Source organism: Musa acuminata, chromosome BXJ3-8 (genome assembly GCF_036884655.1).
Source record: "Musa acuminata AAA Group cultivar baxijiao chromosome BXJ3-8, Cavendish_Baxijiao_AAA, whole genome shotgun sequence".
Taxonomy (NCBI): Eukaryota; Viridiplantae; Streptophyta; class Magnoliopsida; order Zingiberales; family Musaceae; genus Musa; species Musa acuminata.
In genome coordinates this window covers 47,370,181-47,392,862 of record NC_088356.1, presented here as the reverse complement: position 1 = coordinate 47,392,862, position 22,682 = coordinate 47,370,181, and the positions used below count along the sequence as shown (strand labels likewise).

The window sequence follows — 22,682 nt, the reverse complement described above, 5'->3', positions numbered from 1 at the left end:
TGATCCTTATCTAACTGAAGTCACTGAGGAATGTTATGAGGTGGGTGGTCCTGTGTACCACTGGTTGCTGATCACAACCGGGACAGCAGCTTTTTGGGCATGCAGGAAGCTGTGTGTTCTAAGCAAGGATGTTGGCTTCTGATGGTGAGAACGGTCTTTGATAGGAAGAAGTAGAAGTTATATTTACTGCATCAAAATGTCTGTGGCATTCACAAGGTAGCTAAAATTAGCTGATATGATGCAGGTTTTATGATAGAATCCAATACTGCAAAAAGATTACTTTCTCTTTCATCTCAGTAATGGAAGTTGACTTGACTGCATCAAAGTTTGTGGTTGTGGAACTCAGAATGTGATTGAATAGATATGTTCTAGTTTTCTGATAGAGTTCGATGTAGCTGAAGGATATTAGTTTGATGGGAATAAGGTCTTGTGGAATTCAGCAAGGTGGCTAAGTAGAGCTGATATGTTCTAGTTTTGTGGTTGAATTAAATTTCGCTGAACACAGAAGTGGATGAGTAAATGGAAGCTGGAAGTGTTACTTGAAACATATATTATGAATGCTTCAACTCTTTCTAAGTTCCATGAAAATGAAACTGATGTATATATATATATATATATATATATATATATATATATATCCCAAGACTCTTCATCTTCTATTTATTGTCTCTATCATATTAGACTTGACTTGCTAACAACATGCCTAGGAAGACAAAAATTGAAACACATCATGAGTCATAAAAAAAGATTATTAATATCCTGTTCCTCATTGGAAACATGTTGGCTCTCTCTCTCTCGCTCTCTCTCTCTCTCTCTCTCTCTCTCTCTCTCTCTCTCTCTCTCTCTCTATCGTGAGTACTATTTAAGCAATGAACATGAGTGCAAAAGCGAATTGCTCTCATTTTGACAAGATATATTGCCTAGCATTAAATGTTGAGAAGGCAAAAAAGAGGAGTGATTGGTCCCTCTTTCATGGGTTGATAAGAACTTAGATTCGAGTACTCATGGTGATGTGAGTAGTTGACCTAATGAGTTCTCGTTGGGGAATCACTGCATCCTTTATTTCTAAAAAAAATTATTGTTTCTATCAAGAAAAAGGGCATAGAAAAAAAAAAGATTTATGATTTATGATTTATTATTTATAATTTCACAATATTTTTGTTTTAATGGTTTTTAAATATTTCATAAATATCATCTTCAATTAACTAGGAGAATGTAAAAAAATAAAAAAGAAATTATGCTAGATAATAAGATAAGAGTTAAGTTTTGCAATGCAAACAAAAATAAGACTCATCCAATATTCATGCCTATGCATACAACCCCATATTACATTGTCATGTATTCCGTTGCTGTTTGTATATATACCGTATAATTCTACGCCGCTATAAGTAGCACCTTTCTGTCCACGTCACACCCAACCCTCGCCTACTCATCACGTGTTAAGCACGTGCGAGCTGTCGATTATATACTGACGGAATTGGTCGAGATTATCACCCTAATTACTCACCCACTTAATTTACCCGCCTCAGAGTAAGATAAATCCTCAACCTCGGACCACTCAAATCAACAGATTGGCGCCGACAAGCGGCGTGGGTTGACGGTCACTTGCTAACTCACCCCATAAATACCTCATCGCCCCCCATGTCTCCGCTCCGCTCTCCCTCCTCCTCTCTTCTCCGATGCATCCTTGCATCCCATTCTCCTTCCGCTCCACGGCGGAGCACGACACTGCGACACCGCAGCCCCGACCCCTCCGCCTCGCCGTCTCCACCGTCTCCTCCTCCTCCTCATCTGACGCCCCCGCTGCCGTCGTATTTGACGATGCCGCCTCCATCGTCACCCTCCCCTCTCTCCCCTCCCTCCAATCCAGCGTTCCCATCTCCGGTTACCTCAATACGACGCCCCCTTCGGCCTTCCACTTCTGCCTCGCTTCTTTGAAGCCACTTCGCCCCACCTCCTCCGCAGCGGCGCTCGCCGTCTCGGCCGCCGCCTCCCTCCTCTACTCTGCCTCGGATTCGGAGATCACGGTCTTCGATCTGGTCACCGTCCGCCAGGTCGAGACCTTCGACGCCGTGCCGTCCGCCGGTTCTGTCAAGTCCGTCGCCTTGTCCTCGGCGGGCAAGCTCTTCACGGCCCACCAGGACGGCCGCATCCGCGTGTGGTGCCGGTCGGAACGCTCCGGAAGGCACCGCCTCAACGCCACACTACCCACCGCCGTCGACCGCCTCCTCCGCTTTCCCCTCCCGGGCAACTACGTAGCCGTCCGCCGCCACAAGAAGCTCCTGTGGATCGAGCACGCCGACGCCGTCTCCGCCGTCGCCGCCCGCGGAGACCTGCTCTACTCCGTGTCGTGGGACAAGACTCTCAAGGTCTGGCGCGCCGCAGGCGACCTACGCTGCCTGGAGTCCGTCCCGGCCCACGAGGACGCGGTGAACGCCGTGGCCGTGGCCGTGGCCGGTGACGGCACGGTGTACACGGGGTCGGCAGACGGGAAGATCCGAGTATGGGCCCGCTCCCCACCGGAGGAGGGGCGGGGCCGGAGGCGGCGGCACACCCAGCACGGACTGGTGGCGACGCTGGAGCGGCACCGGTCGGCGGTGAACGCGCTGGCTCTGAGCGGCGACGGGGCGGTCCTGTACTCGGGAGCTTGCGACCGCTCGATCCTGGTGTGGGAGCGGGAGGAGTCGGCAGACCACATGGCTGTGGCCGGGGCGCTGCGTGGGCACGGGAAGGCCATCATGTGCCTGGCGTGCGTCGGGGACGTGCTCTTCAGCGGCAGCAGCGATCGGACGGTCAGGATCTGGCGGAAGGAAGGCGAAGGCAAGGGTTACAGTTGCCTGGGCGTGATGGAGGGGCACGCGACCGGTGTGAGGTCGCTCGTCGCGGTTACGGTTCCGGTGCCGGCGCCCGCCGAGCTCCATCCCGAGCCCGAGGAGGAGGAGTATCGGGTCTGCAGTGGGAGCTTGGACGGGGAGGTGAGGGTTTGGCGGGTTCGGATTCCCATTACTCAACGATCCGATTCAAAATAAAGATTCTGTAGAACCCAAAATAAAGGAAAGAAAACAAATGGAAAGTTTGCAGTTTGCGTCCCCTCCCCCGGCTTTATTCTTTTGTTGCTGACCATGGAAGGTTCTTGATGCCAATTTTATGTACTCAGTAAGCTTGTACGCCATCATGTTTCCATGATGGCTTCAGCTGTAAAGGAAGGAACAAGACATGGTCCATAGCACTGGACCAACGATCCCTACAACTGTGAAAGCCAGTATGCTGGACGGGAACTGGGAGTGCTGTTTGAAATCTTGGGTGACTCCAATAGTGAACAAAAAAAAGTCAAACATGGAGATCATGTTCTCACCCTCTGTATCAATTTGTTCATGATGATGAACACTTAAGACTAACACTGGAGTATCTGAGTGCTTGCGTTGCAGATGGAGCATGAATCTGGTGTAACGCGACTGCATCTGATATCCAAGTGGGCTTTGGCAATTGTTGGCAGTGGCAGGTAGTCCTACTGATCCTTGAATGAAACCTTTTTGGAATGCTGTAGTTTCTTATAAATCCACCATTTAAATGCTTGCTGCCCAGCAAACTCAACTAATAAACCTGTCTTTAGTTAATTTAGATTCTTAACAGAAAGCATGTTAGCTGAAACATATATTTTGAGACAAGTTGATGGAATCCTGTTCTGGATCAGTCAATCAATCGAGTTAAAGGTCTAACTTGATTGGAATCTGAAAGAGGATTTTAAAAGCTGCTGCACTTAAATCAGGTGCAACTTTGCTGATTCATGTTATGATATGCTGAGGCAGTCTGGATCTCCTTGCACATTTTAAACAACCAGTAAAGCTGGAAGAAGACAGATCAGGAGTCAGTGTCAATTAAGTTACTGTGGTTTGACAAATCTGGAAGCCTAGTTGATTCAACTCTCGGTACTCATTTTGAGTCTTCCAACATGTTAACATTTACAACCTGTTCCAACAGATCATAGATGCAAGATAGATGTAGGAGATGAGGAAATGTTTGGTCTTTTTGATGTCCACTTGCCTAGTTAAATGCCCTCCCTATCGCAACACTATTAACTCAAGCCATAAGCAAGTTGATTATGTTGAATAAAAGCATTAGAACTGAGGATTGAAGAATGCATAAAAAAACATGACAATATATACTCTAAAACGATTTACATATGTATATTTATTCATTATATGTGCAGTATATATCTGCAAACTGTTAACTGATGATAAAAAACTAGTGGTGAATATAGTCATGGAACTAATCAACTTGCTTGTACTTAAAAGGAGAGGGCAGTCTGTCAAATCTGTGTCAGGCAACACCTTAGATATGTAGGTCATGAAACAGATTTAAATGTTTTCAGCTTTTTTTTTCTATCATGACCAGCTCTTCCACAGTTTTAGCTGAACAGATTGCTTTCATGCTACTAAAGGATATCATATGGTGCAGACTTATCTGGGAAAGGTGACCCCATATTTGTAATCTTGAAGTAGTGATGCAATTATCTAAAGCTAAACTTCTCTGCTTCCTTGCTGCTTTCACTTTTATGTTCAACCCATGGAATCAAGGACAAGCTAATTTCCTACGTAGAAATTGTAGCAGAAGAATGATTATATAGCATACTTTGCGACATGGTCAACTTATGCATATTATCTTCTTGGCTGTCATCATTTGTATGAAGATGAACCGTAGTGTGGGATATGGCCTTAGCTTTTGTAAGTAGACATCTTTCTCAAACAACACATAAGAAAAAAAGGAAAAGAAGACCCAGCTTATCTAAATGAGAACTTCACATATTGATGAATCTGAATCTACATTTTTAGCTGATCATGAAATCTTATGATGAGTGAGTCATAAATTTTACGCATTAGTGACAACTCTGGAGTGCGAGTTGCCCAACTTGCTCTGCAGCCATCTTTTGGGACCAATAGAAGGAAGAGCCACTACAACTGCTTCTTCAAGATTTTGCAGTCTCATCCATAACTTGAGGTCATCACTTCTATCACCATGAGTTCATCTTTTCTGTTCTTTTGCCACCAAGGTCTTGGTTATCTTGGAAAGTTTTCTTCCAGCTAAAGCTGCAGTAAGACTTTTGGTTGCAGAGAGAAAAAGCATGGCCACTTGACCACTCTTGTCTGCACGATGACAACAATTAAAAAAGGAAGCTTGATAGACGAGTTGATGTTATATTGCTATAGAACAATTTGAATACCGTGAATGGGAATACAAGAAGTCATTGCTATGATATTGCCCGTAGATTCCCGAATTCTTCTTCTGCTTTTCTGAGATGCATCGGCATATGTATCTCTACTATTTCCAGTAATTGCTCTTTGTTCTCTTTCAACATCAGCATTCGAGTGATTGGATCAATGGTTTCAGGAACCATAAGGTACAAGTTCTTCCACAGGCTGAATGCGCAAGTTATGTACAATGAATGATGTAGAGAATTGACTCAATTTCCTTGCAAATTGGTATGACTTCATTAAATGGAAGATTCTAATGCAGGTACGGAACATCGAGCGCATGTGCCATGAAGCTGCAACTAATGCAGACCAGGCTGGCATCAATCATTTCATGAGGCACAATGCAGACAGTATCATCAGTTCATCACAATTTGCAGAAATTGAGCTGAGGAAAGCAGTGGGCAGAGTCCCAGTTGTAGGACCTAAACAAGTCTGTAAGAGTCCAAATAAACATTTGCTTGTCTATACTCTCTGTGAGGATTTAGAAATGTAGAAAGCCAATATGATTATGTGATTGTTGATGAAGTCTGATAAGGTGCATATCAACTGAAACTTTAGAACATATCTTGATGATGAACTGCTGGTGATGATTGGGGAGAGAGAGAGAGAGAGAGAGAGAGAGAGCAACAAGCCTTCCGGACCTCAAGTGTCTAGAAACAAAGTCTCCTGGTATGATTCTATTGGCTTTAGAGATTAAGCAGAATTCTAATTTTTTTGCGACATGGTGATGAAGTCTGATAAGCTGCATTCCAACTACAGCTTCAGATTAATCTTTGAACTGGCTTGTTGGTGATGAAGGTGGAGAAGAAAGTTTGGAGAAATGATGAGTTTGGAGCAGCCATGATGATTGGGTGGACATGACTCAGCCATATGAAGCAGAATTTTATGTGCTATTATTGTACCAATCACATGAAGAAAATGATGACTTGTTTAGCCATCTTAACATGCAACTTGGGATAACCTAATCAAACTTCGTGAACATGGTTGGAGGACAGTACACAAATACTGTCGGTATACATTTTTCTGCACGTGCGTGTACTAACAACCCTTGGAGTTGTTATCTCCTTTTGTCTCAGTGCATGTTCTTTTTTGTGATGTAGTGCACGTACCCATCTAACTCGGATCAGACCGGCGAATCCAACCGGAACTCGGACCCATGATTGAGTTGACTCACAAATTAGACCGATTTAATTAAACTCAATTGATGTAATCTTAATGATTCGAGATTTGATCGGATCTCATAGTGATAACTATGATTCAAAGGATTATGAAATCCTTTACTCTGCTGCTTCCGTAAATCCCAAAAAACCCAATATGCAACTTCTCTTTAAATTTCTTAGATTCGATGGGTCTTTTGGGTTGGATCAGATCGATTCGGGTCGACATCACCTTCACGTTGAGTTTTACTAAATACAACGAGTTATGGTATCAAACTCAATTGTACTCGTCAAATTTAATTTGTTTGATGAACACCACCAAATTCCTTGACCTAACGAGTCAATTTAATTGGATCATCGGATAGGTTGGGTTGGGTCACGTCACGTTAAGACTGTCAAAATTTGCAGGAAGAGTCTCTATAGGTGGAGATGCTAATGCGAGAAAGATAAAGAAAAAATATGCCATGCATGCAACGTAAACATATAACTATTTTAGTGATTGGTGCAAAGATACAAACAAGCATAATTCGTTGCTGCTGTTCTTGCATTATTCGATCATATGTGTCTTGTTCTTGTTTGAATGTCAACTTTAAAGTCAACTAACCCACTCACAATACTCTCTCTCTAAGTTGATTAGCTACATGCATGTAAATGGACAAGAGAGACATGACAGAAGCCAAAAATGAGGGATGGATTGGAATGCTACTGGATAAGCTAAATTAATATCTCTCACACCAACTTCATTAGCTACATTGTGAAATGGATGTAAATGGACAAGAGAACAAAGTCAGAAACCAGCTGGCTTTTCTTTTTCTACATGCACTACTGTTGAGTACGTGAAAGAAATGTCTGAATTCAATGAAGGTTTCATAACAAGTAAAATCTAAGCTCCTCATATCTCAGAAAGGCCACAGTGGTTCTGTGCAAGTTGCTCAAAGCTGCAAACTTCTTTCTTTCAACTCGGCAACTAAAACCTAAACTCCTCATGCTCTCATAAAGGCCAGTGGTTCTATGCAAGTTGCTAAAAGCTGTAAACTTCTTCCTTTCAACTCAACAAGTAAAACCTAAGCTCCTCATGCTCTCAGAAAGGCCACAGTGATTCTGTGCAAGTTGCTCAAAGCTGATTTACAACTACCCATCTTTTGAGGCATAGCAAGAAGAAGAAGTTTCTTCTTCGCTACACTATCCTCCAAGCATATGGTGTTTGGATTCTTGGGTTTAGTGTATATCACTGATCCTAGAACATTCCTGACTTATTGGATTTATATTTAAGAGAACAAAACAAAAACTAAAAAAAAAGGAAAAAGACAAGACATGATCAACTGTGGGCAATCCATCTACACCACAAAATCTTGTCGGATAAGGTTGGTGTGTCCTGTGATTGCTCCTGCAGTATTAAATCAAAACATTTTAATTAAATTGAAAATTGATTTATTTTTTAAAATATGAGTCATAATCTTGATCGAAAGAAAAAAATAAACTACTATAATGCATTGAATATATTAAAAAAAATATGAAGTACGATCAAGATGGGTTGAAAGACCAAAAGATCTAAGGTTTCAAATATTATAGGCTGTTATATGATTAACAAAAAAATTTGTTTTGAATTGTCTCTATTATTTTTTTCAATTATATTTGATCTATAGTTTCTCAATGTCCACTTTGCTATGATTAATGCGCATTTTGGTCTTGTTGTCCACTCATAGAATCCCTGTGCACATTTCTTATGCATGTCTGGATACATCCAAAAAATGAAGGAAATAATTCTTAAAGGTTGTTCTTTCATTTCTGATGCAAGAGTTATGCAACATAGGAAATTACCTTTTTATTTAGTTTATTACATTCAACAACTTGGAGCCATAAAGATGGTACTGTGACACTTGTTCTATTTTTCTGTTTCATCTCAATCATGAGTCAAATAGTCAGAGATTTGACTTTCTACATGCTATTTCTTTTTCTTTTGGCTTGCTATATATATATATATATATATATATATATATATATATATATATATATATATATATATATATATATATATATATATATTCATACTGCATGACATGCAATGATTTATTAGTGAATTTGTCATTATTTAACATTTCGGTCAAGAAATAAATGTCTCTGATGATTCATGGTAAGCTATTTCGATGTAGTTAAGTTAGAGATGACAAAAGAAAAAGTTTTCAGGGCATGATAAAATCTTATCAATGAAATTTGAACAAAATTAACATTATTTATTTTAAAGGAAAAGTAAATCATAATACCGAAATTAAATTGGATTCCTAAACTAAATTAATTTCATATGTTTTTTCATTAGGCATGGCAAGTCCTCTAATTGGGTCAAAATTGATGTTTTTTGGGGCCCCATCTAATATAGCCCAATGTTTGGTGTCATACGTGCGCATCATTTAGGTGATCAGCAAATTAGACAAAAGACTAAACTATATATCCATGAAATCTCTCATAAACATACATGTATACCTTTGTAATTAATCTTTATTAGTTGACTATGATTTGAATTTTGACAATGTTTATAATTTTTTTTCAATTTACCTATAATTAGTAGAGGATAACTTTAGATTTGTTTAGATTGATGATACCGAGAAGGATGTAAGGGGCTGATCTTAATATTTGGAGGGACATAATCTATACTATAATTTAAAGGGATAAAAAAATTGAGGATAGATAAATGAGAAGGCTACTAAAGAATCCCAACACTATGAGATAAATATGTGAAGCTAAAAAAGGTTGTTGGAAATTCCATGAATATGTACTTCTATAAAAAAAAAAGAATAAAATAATTGTATATCAAATAGCAGATTATTTTCCTAAATCTTTGTATTTTTAAACCCCATTATTTCTTATTTGAGTGATAAGATAAAATTCTTATATTTTCTTAAAAAATATTCTATGCTTGAGAATATCTCATGGGAAGGAACAAATTAAAGAAAAATCAATCTTTTTTATAGTTCCAATGTGAAGTAACATATGAGAAGTAAAGATAGAAATCAAATAATTATTGAGAAATCACACACACACACACACACACATAAATATAAATATAAATATAAATATAAATATAAATATATATATATATATATATATATATATATATATATATGTATGTATGTATGTATGTATGTATGTATGTATGTATGTATGTATGTATGTATGTATGTAATAAACCCTAAACCCTATAAGTAACAAAAGAAGATAAGACAATGATATAATCTTGTGAGAACCTATCTATGAATTATATAATAACAAAAAGATAAAGAGCAAATATTATGATGCATTCCTTTTATGTAATGTTAAGGAGTATAACTTCTTAATTTTGTTTATTTGTTTTATAAGGTATATAAGTCAAGTCTAAGAAGAAGTCTATCGTCTTCATACCAATCTTATCTTCCTTAAGTTATGTGCAATGATACAGTTTGTAGTCTACAGAGAAATAGGACATGCCTAAATTGAGTGGCCAATCGAAAGCTCATACATTGTCCATCCAACAAGAACCCGTTTTAATTGCTTTGACTACCTTTTCAATGATCAAATGAGTTGACTATTTCGCTAAAATGTGGTTCAAATGTTTATAATTTGTCATAAGATTTAGTCATCGGAATGTGTTCTTCGCATGATATTGTAGATCGATGTGACTGCTTGCGAACGAGCAGCTACTTCACTCACAACTTCATCTACATGTCCGGATCCAAGGCAATCATGAAGTGTGGAGCTTAGAGTCCCAGATTTTGTATCCCAGATCTTGACGATCCGATCCTGGCCGCCACTAATCACGGTATTGTTCTTGATGAGCTATGACTTTCGATATCAGCATTTAATTGGAACAAAAAAATTATCACAGTACATAAAGTTCCAACAAATATTTAAATCTTCCTCCCTTAGTTCCTCCATTGGACCTTCCTCTTCAATCTATTTTTCTTCCTCATCAAAACATCGATATGTACTAATATACCATGTGTTAATACATCGGTACAGGACAACACGTTCTATGCCACCGGCTAACCGACACATCGGCTCTAACCAGTAACTCAAACCTTAGTTTCAAATCCTTAAAAACACTCTTCTTACAACATCAATTAATGCACACTTTTTACCTCGCTATAAAAATGAGAAATATCATCAAAGATTTTAAATTTGGTCTGCAATGTATCATAAAATATGCAGTTTAACCGGTCACTATCTCCGAACACACAGAATGTGCATTATACAGCAAGAATTAGGTAAAAAATAATGAACCAAAGTGCATCGACTTGAAAACAAACAAACAAACAAGAGCATACCTGCTGAAAGGAGAGAACATCAGACCTGAAACTTAATTCTTTCTCCTTTATCACACTTTATGGAGGATTGAGGAACATTTGGAATGGACAGACAGTTCACCAGGAAGGACGATGTTGTGAACCTTATCATGATCAATCTCAATCAACGATGGATCCGGGGAATGTCTCTTGAAGTGCTTCAAACGGATATATCCAGTGATGTCATATCAAATTAAAATATTGAGAAATCTTTTGACTCCTCGATTATAGCAACGATCATTTCCTTCTCGTTGCGTTAATATCCATCATTATTCCCTTCGTTAGGGATGACACCTCAATTGCGATAATAACATGATCGTTCTCTTTAAATTGCTTGTACAAGAGGTGGCAGAGCCACCATAGCATATCACGCAGCATTAACGAGAAGCGCATCCGCTTTGATATTTTTAAAGAGAACGATCATATTGTTGTCGCAATTGAGGTGTCATCTCCAACGAAGGGAATGCTGGTGAATATTAACGCAACGAGAAGGGAATGATTATGTTATTACTGTAATTGAGGAGTCAAAAGATTTATCTATATTTTCATTTGATGAACTAATGAGTTCCTTGTAAGCACATGAAGCAAGGTTGAATAGGTCATTTGAAAAAAGTAAAGTAAAAACATTTCAAGTTAAGGGGGAGTCTTCTACTTCAAAAGAAAAAAAAAAATCAGCAGGAAGAGGATGTGTCAGAGGAGGATTTCGTGATAGAGAAAATGAAAGAGGGCACTTTGATGGGCATGATGAACAAAAGCAATCAAATTATGATTAAAAAACTATAAGAGTAGAATTTAATGTCACCATTGTAAAAAGTTTGGTCACATGAAGGCAGATTGCTAGAAAAGGGAAAAGCATGCAAGCTATGTGGAGAAAAATGAAGAAAATAGTAAGTTGTTTATAACTCATTCACAAGTTAATGATATTTAGTTTCTAGATAGTAGATGTTCTAATCATATGTCAGGCATAAAATCAATGTTTATAAATATTGATGAAACTCATAAGTTGAAAGTTAGATTTGGAGATAACAAATAAATTCAAGTGGAAGGGAAAGGAACAATTGAGGTGAAGACAAATCAAGGGAAGTCGCTTTTTCCCTTAAAATAGAGTCAAATTTGTATATCGTGCTCTTTAAAAGAAAATAATGAATTATTTATTGAAAATCAATTCCCTTCACTTATTTGCCTTCACTTATCATTTTTAAACAGGAAATTGTATTTAGAGATAATTTTAACTTTCATTTAACTTATTTTTTAGGTGTTTCCATTTTTTTCTTTATCGTGAAGCTATTGATGTCTATGATAGCTATTATGTTGAATTTATATTCATATTTTAACAAAAGTCACTGATACAAGCATGCTATGAAAGCCTCACTCGAGTATGAAATTCTTGAATAGATACTTATTTTATTTAAACTGATTTTTCTAAATATTCACATGAACATGCTCTCTTGTACGTAGATGATTTAATATTTATAGGTAATAATAGCTCTATGATTAAAGATTTTAAGCACTTTATAAAAAAAGAGTTTGAGATGTCTGATTTAAGCTTAATGACTTATTTCCTTAGTAGCGTGCTTGATCATCGTCCTCTCATTCTCTTTCAAGAGCTTAGAGATCCAAGAAAACACAAATAAAATGCAGCAAGCAAACAATTACCTCAACACAAGGACGATTGGAGGCAAAAGTAATTAGGGATTTCATAAATATCTAAGCAAATCAAGAGGTTTTGGGGGCATCAATTCTCTTCAAGTTCTTCACCTAAATTGACAATAAATAGATGGGGACGAGAGGAGAAAAATGTATATTTTTTTTTATGACTATGGGTTATTGTTGTATTGAAAAAATGAAAAGCCGAAAGCAACCCTTTAAATTTATATTTAAAATAATACTCATAAATAAAATAAATAATATGAGGAGAATTTACGGGTTCATGCATATTATTTTTGGATATAAACTGATATGCATGAACTAGACTTATTATCCACTTTATTCATGAATAAAGTAGATATTATCCAAAATAATATGCATGAATATTGAATAAATATGTATATCCAAAATTTATTTAAATCGATTCAGAAAATAAAATGACATGAGAATGCATGAACCTAAAATGGGTACATAAACATAGTAGACAACCAACCATACTATTGCCATTGTAGTAGACAACCAACCAAGGTGCCAATGGGTGGCAGCGGAAACGAAATGGCCTTTCCAGCTTGGTTCCATCCATCTCTGTGCTATTTCTCTCTTTGATCTTTCTTTCACCAGCTCAGTACCAATATTGATATCAGCCTCTTTGCTTGCTTGGTATCAGTTAAGAGTAGCAGGATTGAACTTTCTGGCAAGTTAGTCGATTTCTCAGTGTGATGATAGTTTTCATCTTTTTTAATATAAATAAAACAGAAACATCCTTGCGAGAAGGAAGCAAAAGTCTATTTCTACAAAAGAATTACCTTTTTTCGTACAAGTCTCATTCAAGATACTGATATGATAATTTCTTCTTCTTCTTCTTCCTACTTGGAGTTCATCGTCAAAGCACCTTATTTACCATATTGAAACACTAACAGTCCCACATCCTCTATGGACTCGTTTTTTCATCCCTAATAGTGAGAATTTATGATTCACCTGTTCCCATCATATGTTGTTGTTGTCGTCGTCGTCACCAACAGCCTCTCTCTTTTCCGAAAAAGAACTTCCCAAAGAGACATTTCCTAAGTTAAAAATCAACAAAGGAAAAAATTATGGTGGCTATGAGCATTCTCTTCACCGAGGATGTTATCGAAGCCATGCTTCTCGAATAGGATATGACTGAAACTTGTACGAGAGGTGATAGAGGAAGCGTGTCTACTTCGATATCATGTCCTCCTTTGATGAAGGTAATGCTGGTTGCTATCATGTCTTTTCCTTTGCTGAGGCAAAAAAAAAGGTAAAGGGAAACTCTTGAACGAATATCCTCGATGCAGATTCAATTTTTTGCATCTCCTTCGAAAAGAGAATGGACGATCAAAAGTAGAAGGTTCACCTCACCAATGGGGTCGTAGGAGGCTTGAGGATTCCACTTCTATGTTAGGGTTTTCTTCATCATTACTTCCATAAAACTAATGGTATGATCTACAGTAGCTTGGGCAATCTCGAGAGAAGGGTCCGAGTTGTTGTGACAATCCAAGCTACACCAAATTTAGATTAGATGATGAGCTAGAGTCAATATCGCCAAAGAACAAAAGCAAAAAAAAGAAGAAACATCTACCATTCCAACACATTTAATTAGCTGTAACATATCTAGCATCTGACGAGATACAAAGCCTTTTCATGTTGTCTTTCTCTATGCCCACTGAAAAGTAGCTACAGCACATAATAATACATTTCTAACATCACAGAAAATTGTATCAACAAATTTGCACTTGAATTCTCTCCAACCTTTCTATGCCAAGTCAGCCTAATTTATATTTAAAATAATATTCATATCAATCTTGTCTTCTTTAGGTTATCTGCAATGATACACTTTCAAGTCTACAGAGAAATAGTACATGCCTATATTGAGTGGCCAATCGAAATCTCAGACACTGTCCATTCAACAAGAACCCGTTTTAATTGCTTTGACTACCTTTTCAATGATCAAATGAGTTGACTATTTCGCTAAAATGTGGTTCAAATGTTTATAATTTGTCATAAGATTTAGTCACCGGAATGTGTTCTTCACATGATATTGTGCAGAAAGTCGTGCTATTGTATTCTTAAAACAAGAAGAAGACTTTCGTGCTGACTCAAGTCAGATTCAACTCTTCACAGAAGTGTTTCTCTGCAAATGAGAAGTAATCCATAGTGTGCCATTGTCTTCTTAAGCTGCTCACAAGTGTTGCAGTTTAGTAGGGCTTTATCTGTGACAGCATTAATTTGACGTCCCTACTGTTCGGCCTCTCGGCGGGGTCGTCATATGTGCAGAAGTAAGCAACCTTCAACACCAGCAGCATCTGCTCCTCGAACCCTTTCCCCATCAACCTCCCGTCGATCGCCGCCGCCGGGTCGGCCGACCGCAGCACGTTCCTCAACCACCCCACGATGCACATCTCGTCCGTCGCCTGGAAGAACTGATCGCTGGGGAACCGGCCGGTGACGAGCACCGCCAGTATCACCCCGAAGCTGTAGATGTCGCACTTGGCGGTGCAGGTCATCGTCTGATAGTACTCCGGCGCTATGTAGCCCAGCGTGCCGGCCACGTTGTTGGAGGCCACCGTCCCGCTCATCATCTCGTGCACCACCTTCGCCAGCCCGAAGTCGCCGATCCGGGCGTTGAGGTTGCAGTCCAGCAGTATGTTCGCCGGCTTCAGGTCCCTGTGGATGACCTGTGGCCGGTGCACCATGTGGAGGTACTCGAGGCCGGCGGCGATGCCGAGCGCGATCTTGTACCGAACCGGCCACTGCAAACTCCTCTGCTTCAGGACGTCGTGCAGAGACCCGTTCGGCATGTACTCGTACAAGAGGTAGTGGCAGTCGGGCTTGGGGACGTGGGCCAGCAGAGGAAGAAGACTGGGGTGGCGCATCCGCCCCACGGTGAGTATCTCCGACCGTACCTGCCGCGTGTGGATGTTGAGGAGCTCCGACTCCTCCTGGCAGACGCTGGCGGCGCCAGTTGCGGCAAGGTGGTCGATCTTCTTGATGGCTACGGGGATCGTCCGATTCTCGACGAAGATCTCGGCTTTGTATACCTCGCCGCACCCGCCCCGGCCGATGATCTGGGCGAGGAAGGGTAGGCCTTCGTGCTGGAGATGCTGGAAGAAGGGGATGGTGTCCGGGTGGCGGAGCATCGGGCTGAAGACAGTGGCAGCGTTCGCAGGAGCTTGCTCTTCGGCCAAGATCCTGCTAAGGGCGCGTCGGTGGATGACGAACCGGGAGAGACGAACGACGGACCACCAGAGGAAGAAGAGGAGTATGCCGATGGTGAAGCCGATGAAAAAGGAGAAGGTGGCGCTCATCCAAAGAGGGTGTGACAGGAAGAAGGCCGTCGAAGGAGGCGGCGGCATGTCGGGAGTCAAGCCGGTGCTGCTACTGAGAAGAGAACGTTGTAGAGTGAGGCTAGCAGCGCCGGAAGTAGCGGCTTGTAGCTTCGTGCTTCTTGTGCGGGTGGCACAGGGAACGAAGTCGAGGAAGAAGAGGGAGCGAGGAAAGGATGACTTTTCAAGTCAACCGAAGAACGCGTCCTATATGGTAGAATCAGATGGACGGTGAGATCAGCGACAACAAGAAACCATCACGACTCGTAAAGCGTTCTACTTTCAAACGTGGACTTGCACGTCAAAACAATGATCACACCAATCCTTCCACAAACGCGTGGAAAACTTAGCTTAGCCTTTGGCTTCGTATCATCACTCATCAGATTGATTCGTAGCTTAGCATCAAGAGTCATGCAATTCGTAGCTAAGCATCATAGAAAGGCTCTTTGCAATTCAGACTCTACAATCTGTATCATCCTTACTGCTCTTCAGATTTGAGCCCATGCGATCCAATAAAAAGCCCATGTAAGGCGGCCTTTGAATCCAATAATATTTACAAGATCATATCATGCGATCGAGTGTGATCTGATCTGAATGTCGCATGATCGAGTATGATTTGATCTGAACGACCTAAAAAATCAGTTGATTTATAGCTCAAATAGTTTGGGGTCTCGTGAAACGTGTTTTAAGATAAAATAAAAAAATAATATGAATTTATCTATTAATAAACTATATTTTTTATATTCATCTAATTAAATAAAAAAATCAAAGTGTTAATTTAGTCCGAAGAAGAATTTGATGGGTAGGTATTGGACTCTACCGGTTACATTAACCCAATTAAGGATTAGCTACAAACCCGAGTTGGCGAAGAATTTGACCATGGTTAGGGTTTCTCTCTTCTCTCTCTATATATATGCACGACGTGCGGTGCACAGTCGGCCACCGCATCGCCTCCTTCCGCGTCTGTTATCCTCCTCCTTTTCTAGGGTTCGGGTTAACGTTTCTTCCGTGACAAGAATCCTATTCCTCCTCATCTCCGTCTTCCGATCTCAATTACTCCCTCCTCTTTCTCTCTCGAATCGAGTCGATCATGGAGATCGAATGCTTGAAGGAGTTTCCCCACCCTCTGATGGATCGCCGGCCCCGGAAGCGCCCGAGGTTAGGGTGGGACGTTGACCCCCTTACCGCGGCCAAGGTATTGCCCCCTTGTTGTTCTCCCTTGTTTTGATTCTTCTATTTTATCATCTGATCTCGGATCGGGTAGATCAAGGGCAGTTTTTCTTTAGATCTAGCGGTAAGATGAGGTGATATCTCGGAATTTACTTTTTATTTGTTCTTTCTTTTATATTTCGTGTTTGATCTTGTAGTTTGTCTTTTCAATTATCTTTTTTTGTTTCTATCTTGATGGATCTGGGCAACCGTTGTGTATCCTTCTTCGCTGGTGCTCGTCGTCGTCTTTTTTGTTTTTTTCTGCATGATTTTGAAGACTTCGTAGTATGAGCTAGAAAAGTATCAATGTTTTCCCATAAATAAGCGGATAAATTTTTGGAAATTGACCATGATTTTAGAAGATTTATGATATGGCAGATCTGGATTCGCGGCGGAGTATCTCTTCGTGTAGGAACTTGATATGTTTCTTGGTTCTTATGAATAGATAGCTGGAAGAAGCAGACATGACGCTGTTTTTTCCCTTAAAATATAGTCGAATTTGTATATCGTGCTCTTTAAAAGAAAGGAACGAATTATTTATTGAAAATCAATTCCCTTCACTTATCATTTTTAAACAGGAAATTGTGATCGAGAGATAATTTTAACTTTCATTTAACTTCTTTTTTCAATGTTTCCATTTTTTCTTTGTCATTACGTGAAGCTATTGATGTCTGTGATAGCTATTATGTTGAACTTATATTCGTATTCTAACAAAAGTCACTGACACAACAGGGTGAGTTTCTTGTTTATCAGATATTGCAATTGTTCTTAGGTGAGGATTAATCCACTGGCTTGTTAATGTATTATAAGGAATTTTGATCTGATAAATGCATATTCATATTAGCATGTGCTTGGCCCTTGACATTCTATAAAGCTTGATATTGTTCCTTGTAGAGTGGCTTTAGGCTTTCTTGTTTGTCAACAGCAACCAGTTTTCTGAATGTCCATCACGAAAGTGAAGAAAATAAATTTATAAGGAAATAATGATTTTGTTTGATGGATGGGAGAAAAATAAATCAATGGTTGTCTGTAGGCTCAAATAGGTATCTTATGTGGACAAGAAGTTAACTTGAAGAGCTTGGTTCCTTCGGGGGGTGCTTCAGATCACACTTGTGCATCCCAGTCTGCAAAGGATCAGGAACGAGATGCTTCCCCTCCTTGGAGAGGAGATGATAAAGATGGACATTACAAGTTTGAACTTGGAGAAAATTTAACCTCTCGCTGTAATCATACTTATCATTTTTTCCCAATTTTCTTTCTCTCTGCTGGTTTTGCTGTATATGGTGTGTGATCTATCTGTTAAAAAGTCTGTCTTTCTAGAAACCTTCAGTATATGCCAGAGTTTGCATCATTTTGACAACTTCTTAATGCCTTTAGCCAATTGGACTGATTATTTGGCAAAGTGATATATTTTGAGTCAATTTTTTATAAAGTATATAAGATTGTGATACCCAAGTTTTATCATAGGATTAAAGAAATATATCTATTCTTCATGGTTGTTTTTGATTACTATCTATGATCTAATCTATTTTTCATCTATCACAAGTCTGTCTTATTATTTATACTTTATTGATTAATGTTTTGAAAACAGTAACATCCTTAATTATTCAATCTACTATGAGTTATCACCTACAATGTTTCTAAAATATGTTTTTTTTGCTTTGACATTGTTGGATTTTCTTGTATTGACATCGTTTTGCTTTCTGTGGATGCTGCTACTGTTTATCTGACTTCATACTTTCTTTTCTTTTTTCTTTTTTGGCAGATAAGATTCACAGCAAAATGGGTGAAGGCAAGTTGATATCCCTCCTAATCTTTCATATAAATCATTTCTCCTTGCATGGAAGCTCAGTGGGATTTATCTCATTTACTGCTAATGCTGTCCTCTGCCAGTTTCCAAGTGGTTCATCTTTCCCCCCTGTAGTTCATTTCATCACTTTTTCTTGTCCTGTGATTTCAGGTACCTTTGGGCAGGTTCTGGAATGTTGGGATAGGGAAAGGGAGGAAATGGTAGCCATCAAAATTGTCCGGGGCATCAATAAGTACAGAGAAGCTGCTATGATAGAGATTAATATGCTGCAACAGCTTGGGAAGTATGATAAGAATGCAAGTCGGTAAGTCTTGTGCATCACTTATGTTGCCTCTAATTTTTAGATTTACTCTTTTGAGTTGTTTTAGTAGGTTTAAGATTATACATGTATAAGATGGTGCATTCTTGCAGTTGTGTGCAAATACGGAACTGGTTTGACTATCGTAACCATATCTGTATTGTAAGTATATGAGTTGTGATAATTTCCCTACTTTCCCAAATACAGTTGGGAGTTGAAAATATCTGTCAACTTAAATGATCTTAACAGGTATTTGAGAAGCTTGGTCCAAGCTTATACGATTTTCTACGCAAAAACAGTTATCGCTCATTTCCAATTGATCTTGTCCGCGAGTTTGCCAGACAACTATTGGAATGTGTAGCATGTGTGTAGACAGTACTTCCACATCTTTTTTTTTATTGTTCATCTTCATCTGTGTTTTTCTGCTTGTTTTGTTTTTACCCTTATGGTTATATAACCTATAAAAAGTGTGGTAGTAAAGGCCTAAATTCTTGGGCCATAATAATAGCTTTGCAATGGAACAACGCCTTCACTCTCATGAGGGGCTTGTATCTCGTTGCTTACTATTGGCCACTGTTACTTGAGATTTGATGATCTCTTACCAGTGGTTTTAACTTTTCTGAATCTTCTGTAGTCACTTCCTTTTATCTATTTGTTTGCAGTTATGCATGACATGCGCCTCATTCACACTGATTTAAAGCCTGAGAATATTCTTCTTGTTTCTCCGGAGTACATCAAAGTACCTGATTACAAAGTACTATTCTATTTCTGTCTTAAATGATGTAGCTTAGAGTTTGTTGAAAATAACTTTGACCTTATGGTTGACATTTGCTCTTAGTAATAGGTTAGCTGAATCCTTCGTTTCTTTGTGGTTAAATAACCATTGGAATGCCATTGCAGCACTAATAGTCAACTGTTTACTTAGGTGTCATCCCGATCTCCGAAACAGGGTTCCTACTTCAAGAGATTGCCAAAATCAAGTGCCATCAAGGTGATTGATTTTGGAAGCACAACTTATGATCGTCACGACAATAGTTATGTAGTGTCTACGAGACATTATCGGGCACCTGAGGTTATCTTGGGTGAGTTCTGTTTAATGAACAAAGAGCATTTTGTTTGCATCCATTTACTTATTGTTTGATAATATTAATGATTGAGTTTAGGACTTGGATGGAGCTATCCCTGTGATATTTGGAGCGTCGGTTGTATTCTTGTTGAACTTTGCTCAGTATGTTTATCGGAGAGGAGCATCTTTGTTTTAAAATCTGTTAACATTCTTCGGCATAACTCAAAGCCATGAAACATTGCTGCAGGGTGAGACTTTGTTTCAGACCCATGAGAACTTGGAACACCTGGCCATGATGGAGCGGGTTCTTGGACCATTACCTTCTAACATGCTGCGACTTGCAGCGTAAGCCCCTGATATATTGATATATTTATAAGTGTTTAAAATTACTGCAACCTGCATCGAGTAGCTGTAATCGACTGTTTGTCCCTATAATTTTCTTGCAGCCGAGATGCCGAGAGGTATGTTCGAAGGGGTCATTTGAATTGGCCCGAGGGTGCAACCTCAAGAGAGAGCATGAAAGCTGTGTTGAAACTTCCTCGGCTGCAGGTACTACCCTATTTAATACAGATTTATCTATCATTTAATTACCCGTTATTTGCTAATATAAAAGAGTTGGGAGGACAGTGTGTCGGTTTTTGTGCTTCATATCTCCCCTTGTGTTGAAGCCAAAAATTTTTGTGATGATTCGAGCTGTCTTATGATGGCTTTTCTTTGTAGAATCTGGTGATGCAGCACTCGGATCATTCAGCTGGGGACTTCATCGATCTTTTACAGGGGCTTCTGAGATACGATCCTGCAGACCGATTGGCAGCAAACGCAGCTCTCTTGCATCCTTTCTTCACAAGAAATCGTTAACTCGTGTATCCAATTGAGAGAAAGGCTTCTGCTAACCTGCACTTTTTTGCATTTACAATGAATGGGGCGGTCTCGTTTGTAAAGTTTTGTATAGTGGATCTGATATTGTTCTCTGATGCGTTAATGATTTATTCTGGTAGCTCGTTTGTTCTCTATTGCGTTAATTGTTTAAATCTTGTGGTGACGGTGGCGCGGAATCTCTCCAGAAGTGCTTTTTCCTAGTATGACAAGAAACTAGCGGAGATAAGCATATCGATTGTATCTCATTTTTCCAAGATACATGAAACTATTTCAGCTCTGCCTCCGCTTCATAAATATGTTCATCGTCGTGATATATTGGTTTTGTATGAAGGATATCAAAGCAAATGATTGTCGTCCCTTTTTCGTTTTTTAATGAACACAGTTGAGAAAATATTAATTAGATCAAATTTGATAATAATACTTTAAATATATACGCTAAACCTGTGAAGTGAATAGTATCTTTATCACGGGCGATGAACCCAACAGAAACCGCATACGTCGACCTCAACACCTGTGATCGTCTCCTCATCCTGTACTCGTGAGCTTAACTAATGAGGGGCCCGAAAGAGTTCATGGAACTTTGGTGTCACGGTTGCTGCTTCCCTGCACTCCTCCGTGAAGTCGTCAAATCCGAATCACTTTTAACTCTCCAAATTTGACACATATAAAGGTCTAATAAAAGCAAAAAAATCACACTCACCACCATTGCTGCAATATTATTTGTACACTTATTCAGCCACACTCACCACCAGTGCTGTGTTAATCCTCTAGACATGCACTGATCCCGAGAGTCCAACATAAATCTTCAAAGAAAAGAGAAGCCAATGTGACGGCACAGGAGAGAGAAAGTGGCACTTGGCTGTGATGTTGGGGTAGGGGGAGAGAGCGAGATAAGAGGGAAATGGTCATCTTCCATGCATCAACTCAAACCACCATATTTTCCTCACCTTTCCATTCTTTGGATATTGCTGTTCCAAGAAAATAATAAAATTCTATGATCTTTAAAAAAAAATTAAAATTACATATTCAATATATATGTATATATATTCACAAAACAAATTAATTTCGCATTAAATCCTCATCAACAAACTATTATTTGACTATCGTAATAATTCTTAGTAATCATAGTCCCTAATGATTAATAAGCTATACTAAATTCATTGGGATAAATTCATCCTTTTATAGATTTTAAACCTATATATATAATATGCATTTTTTAATTTTTCCATTTAAGACAACAAGTATGAAGTGGCCCCGCAGGCCCCCGCACCGCTCAGTGACCTCTCCGGTCTCCCTCCGGAGGCGGTTGCCTCCCATCGATTCTTTGGCCCCTTCGCCTATTTATTGCAGAGCATTAACCGGAGAAGGAGAAGAAGCCATCAAGAAACAAGAAACGGAGAGAGAGATAGAGAGACTACGGTGGTAATGGAAGCAGCCAAAGTAACTCCAAGGTTTCTCATATCAAGCCCTACTCCTATCCATAAGCCGCTTCTCCCCTCCACCGCACGCCTTCATCGGCGGCCGCGGCCCCTCACCTTGCGTTCCCTCCAGACCCCCGACCCCCCGCTCCCCTACTCCGCCGTCGCCTCCGGTCTCCCTTCCACCGCCTCGGTCGCCTCGTGGACGGGTTCTTATTTTCTCATTATTTGCATGTTCTTGATCTTTGATTGTATTTGTTTGATTGTCACTGTTTTTACTCGTCTA

General features: G+C 39.5%; 3 protein-coding genes across 9 annotated transcripts; 2 read left to right on the top strand and 1 right to left on the bottom strand.

Moving 5' to 3' along the window:
- Positions 1 to 1,611: 1,611 nt before the first annotated feature.
- On the top strand, positions 1,612 to 5,792 carry LOC135644636 (protein JINGUBANG-like). 6 transcript variants are annotated; one of them, XM_065162390.1, is made up of 4 exons: positions 1,612 to 3,502; positions 4,881 to 4,998; positions 5,112 to 5,398; positions 5,515 to 5,792. In XM_065162390.1, exon 1 carries the CDS (start codon positions 1,680 to 1,682, stop codon positions 3,027 to 3,029), a length of 1,350 nt encoding a protein of 449 aa, XP_065018462.1. In that variant the 5' UTR covers positions 1,612 to 1,679; the 3' UTR covers positions 3,030 to 3,502; positions 4,881 to 4,998; positions 5,112 to 5,398; positions 5,515 to 5,792. The 6 variants fall into 6 exon arrangements, with proteins under 6 accessions (XP_065018462.1, XP_065018460.1, XP_065018461.1 ...); XM_065162388.1 differs by having other exon boundaries at positions 4,881 to 5,398; XM_065162389.1 differs by having other exon boundaries at positions 1,612 to 4,998.
- Positions 5,793 to 14,350: 8,558 nt separating this feature from the next.
- LOC135644627 (leucine-rich repeat receptor-like serine/threonine/tyrosine-protein kinase SOBIR1) lies at positions 14,351 to 15,879 on the bottom strand. The gene has a single exon (XM_065162369.1). It carries the CDS (start codon positions 15,744 to 15,746, stop codon positions 14,589 to 14,591), a length of 1,158 nt encoding a protein of 385 aa, XP_065018441.1. The 5' UTR covers positions 15,747 to 15,879; the 3' UTR covers positions 14,351 to 14,588.
- Positions 15,880 to 16,645: 766 nt separating this feature from the next.
- On the top strand, positions 16,646 to 21,112 carry LOC135645493 (serine/threonine-protein kinase AFC2-like). Of its 2 annotated transcripts, XM_065163898.1 has the most exons (12): positions 16,646 to 16,911; positions 17,959 to 18,148; positions 18,691 to 18,717; positions 18,886 to 19,039; positions 19,147 to 19,195; positions 19,283 to 19,397; positions 19,696 to 19,787; positions 19,959 to 20,115; positions 20,197 to 20,261; positions 20,347 to 20,444; positions 20,546 to 20,648; positions 20,820 to 21,112. In XM_065163898.1, exons 1-12 carry the CDS (start codon positions 16,807 to 16,809, stop codon positions 20,955 to 20,957), a joined length of 1,293 nt encoding a protein of 430 aa, XP_065019970.1. In that variant the 5' UTR covers positions 16,646 to 16,806; the 3' UTR covers positions 20,958 to 21,112. The 2 variants fall into 2 exon arrangements, with proteins under 2 accessions (XP_065019970.1, XP_065019971.1); XM_065163899.1 differs by lacking the exon at positions 17,959 to 18,148 and having other exon boundaries at positions 16,655 to 16,911.
- Positions 21,113 to 22,682: the final 1,570 nt, after the last annotated feature.